The sequence below is a fragment of the Diaphorina citri genome, unplaced genomic scaffold (genome assembly GCF_000475195.1).
Source record: "Diaphorina citri unplaced genomic scaffold, Diaci psyllid genome assembly version 1.1 scaffold18209, whole genome shotgun sequence".
Taxonomy (NCBI): Eukaryota; Metazoa; Arthropoda; class Insecta; order Hemiptera; family Psyllidae; genus Diaphorina; species Diaphorina citri.
In genome coordinates, this window is record NW_007395563.1 from 1 (window position 1) to 997 (window position 997).

At 42.2% G+C, this 997-nt stretch overlaps 1 protein-coding gene across 1 annotated transcript; it reads left to right on the forward strand.

Moving 5' to 3' along the window:
• Positions 1-157: 157 nt before the first annotated feature.
• On the forward strand, positions 158-980 carry LOC103523257 (transcription initiation factor TFIID subunit 11-like; the record flags this gene model as incomplete). The annotated part of the gene is made up of 1 exon (XM_008488317.1): positions 158-980. A coding segment is annotated over one exon (823 nt), but the record flags the coding sequence as incomplete, so codon positions are not given.
• Between the last annotated feature and the right edge of the window lie 17 nt (positions 981-997).

Consider the following 997-nt stretch of genomic DNA (forward strand, 5'->3'; position numbering starts at 1 on the left):
GCAAGAAAGAGGCAGATCTACGAAAAGCTCTAGAACTGTTCAACCTCGTGTACGGCCGAAAACCGACTGACAAAGAACAAAGAAGATCTTGGTACGATATCGGTGACGAGAACGATGCCAACGATTTAAGTGACAAAAAGTCTGATCCTTGTCAAAGTTCGAAACCTGGAACCAAAGTGCCGGAAGCCAAATCAAGAAGTTTATATGACAGTTTCTTTAGCACACCCCAAAAGACTGAACCCCCAAGCAAACCCCTAACTAGGGTACCTTCAAAAGATGAACGCGACAATGATGCTAGGATGGGTACAAAAAATGCCCAACTTACACGGAACCAAGGAAACGATCCTTGTCAAAGTTCGAAATCTGGAACCAAAGTGCCGGAAGCCAAATCAAGTTTATTTGACAGTTTCTTTAGCACACCCCAAAAAACTGAACCCCCAAGCAAACTCCTAACTAGGGTACCTTCAAAAGATGAACGCGACAATGATGCTAGGATGGGTACAAAAAATGCCCAACTTACACGGAACCAAGGAAACAAAACCCCTAATAAAACAATACCAAAGAGCGACGCTAAAAGTAAACGCAGAGCAGTTCCAGATGATATTGCCGACTTGCTAGACCAAATTCCTGATGTGAAAAGTAGCGCTAAAAAAGCCAAAAATAATGATGAGGATGATGAAGATGATTTCAGCGACATTGACAAGGTGAAACGAAAACCGGGTAAAAGAGATCCATTTTTGGATGCTGAAAACGAAGACGAGGGAACTATTGCCGAAGTGCCACCAAAACCAGAAGACAAGGAACTAGCCAAGACAAACCCAAAGGAAATGAAGCAACAAGATTTCGTAAAAAGCAATACACCTACAGGATCTCATGAAGTTGAGAAACAAGATGATGACGATTCAGATATGTTGAAAGATATTGATAAGCCCAAAACTTTGGGAGCAAGAGCAGTAGATGTCCCTAATGACAACGGAAAAGTTGAGCCGGCAGAAAA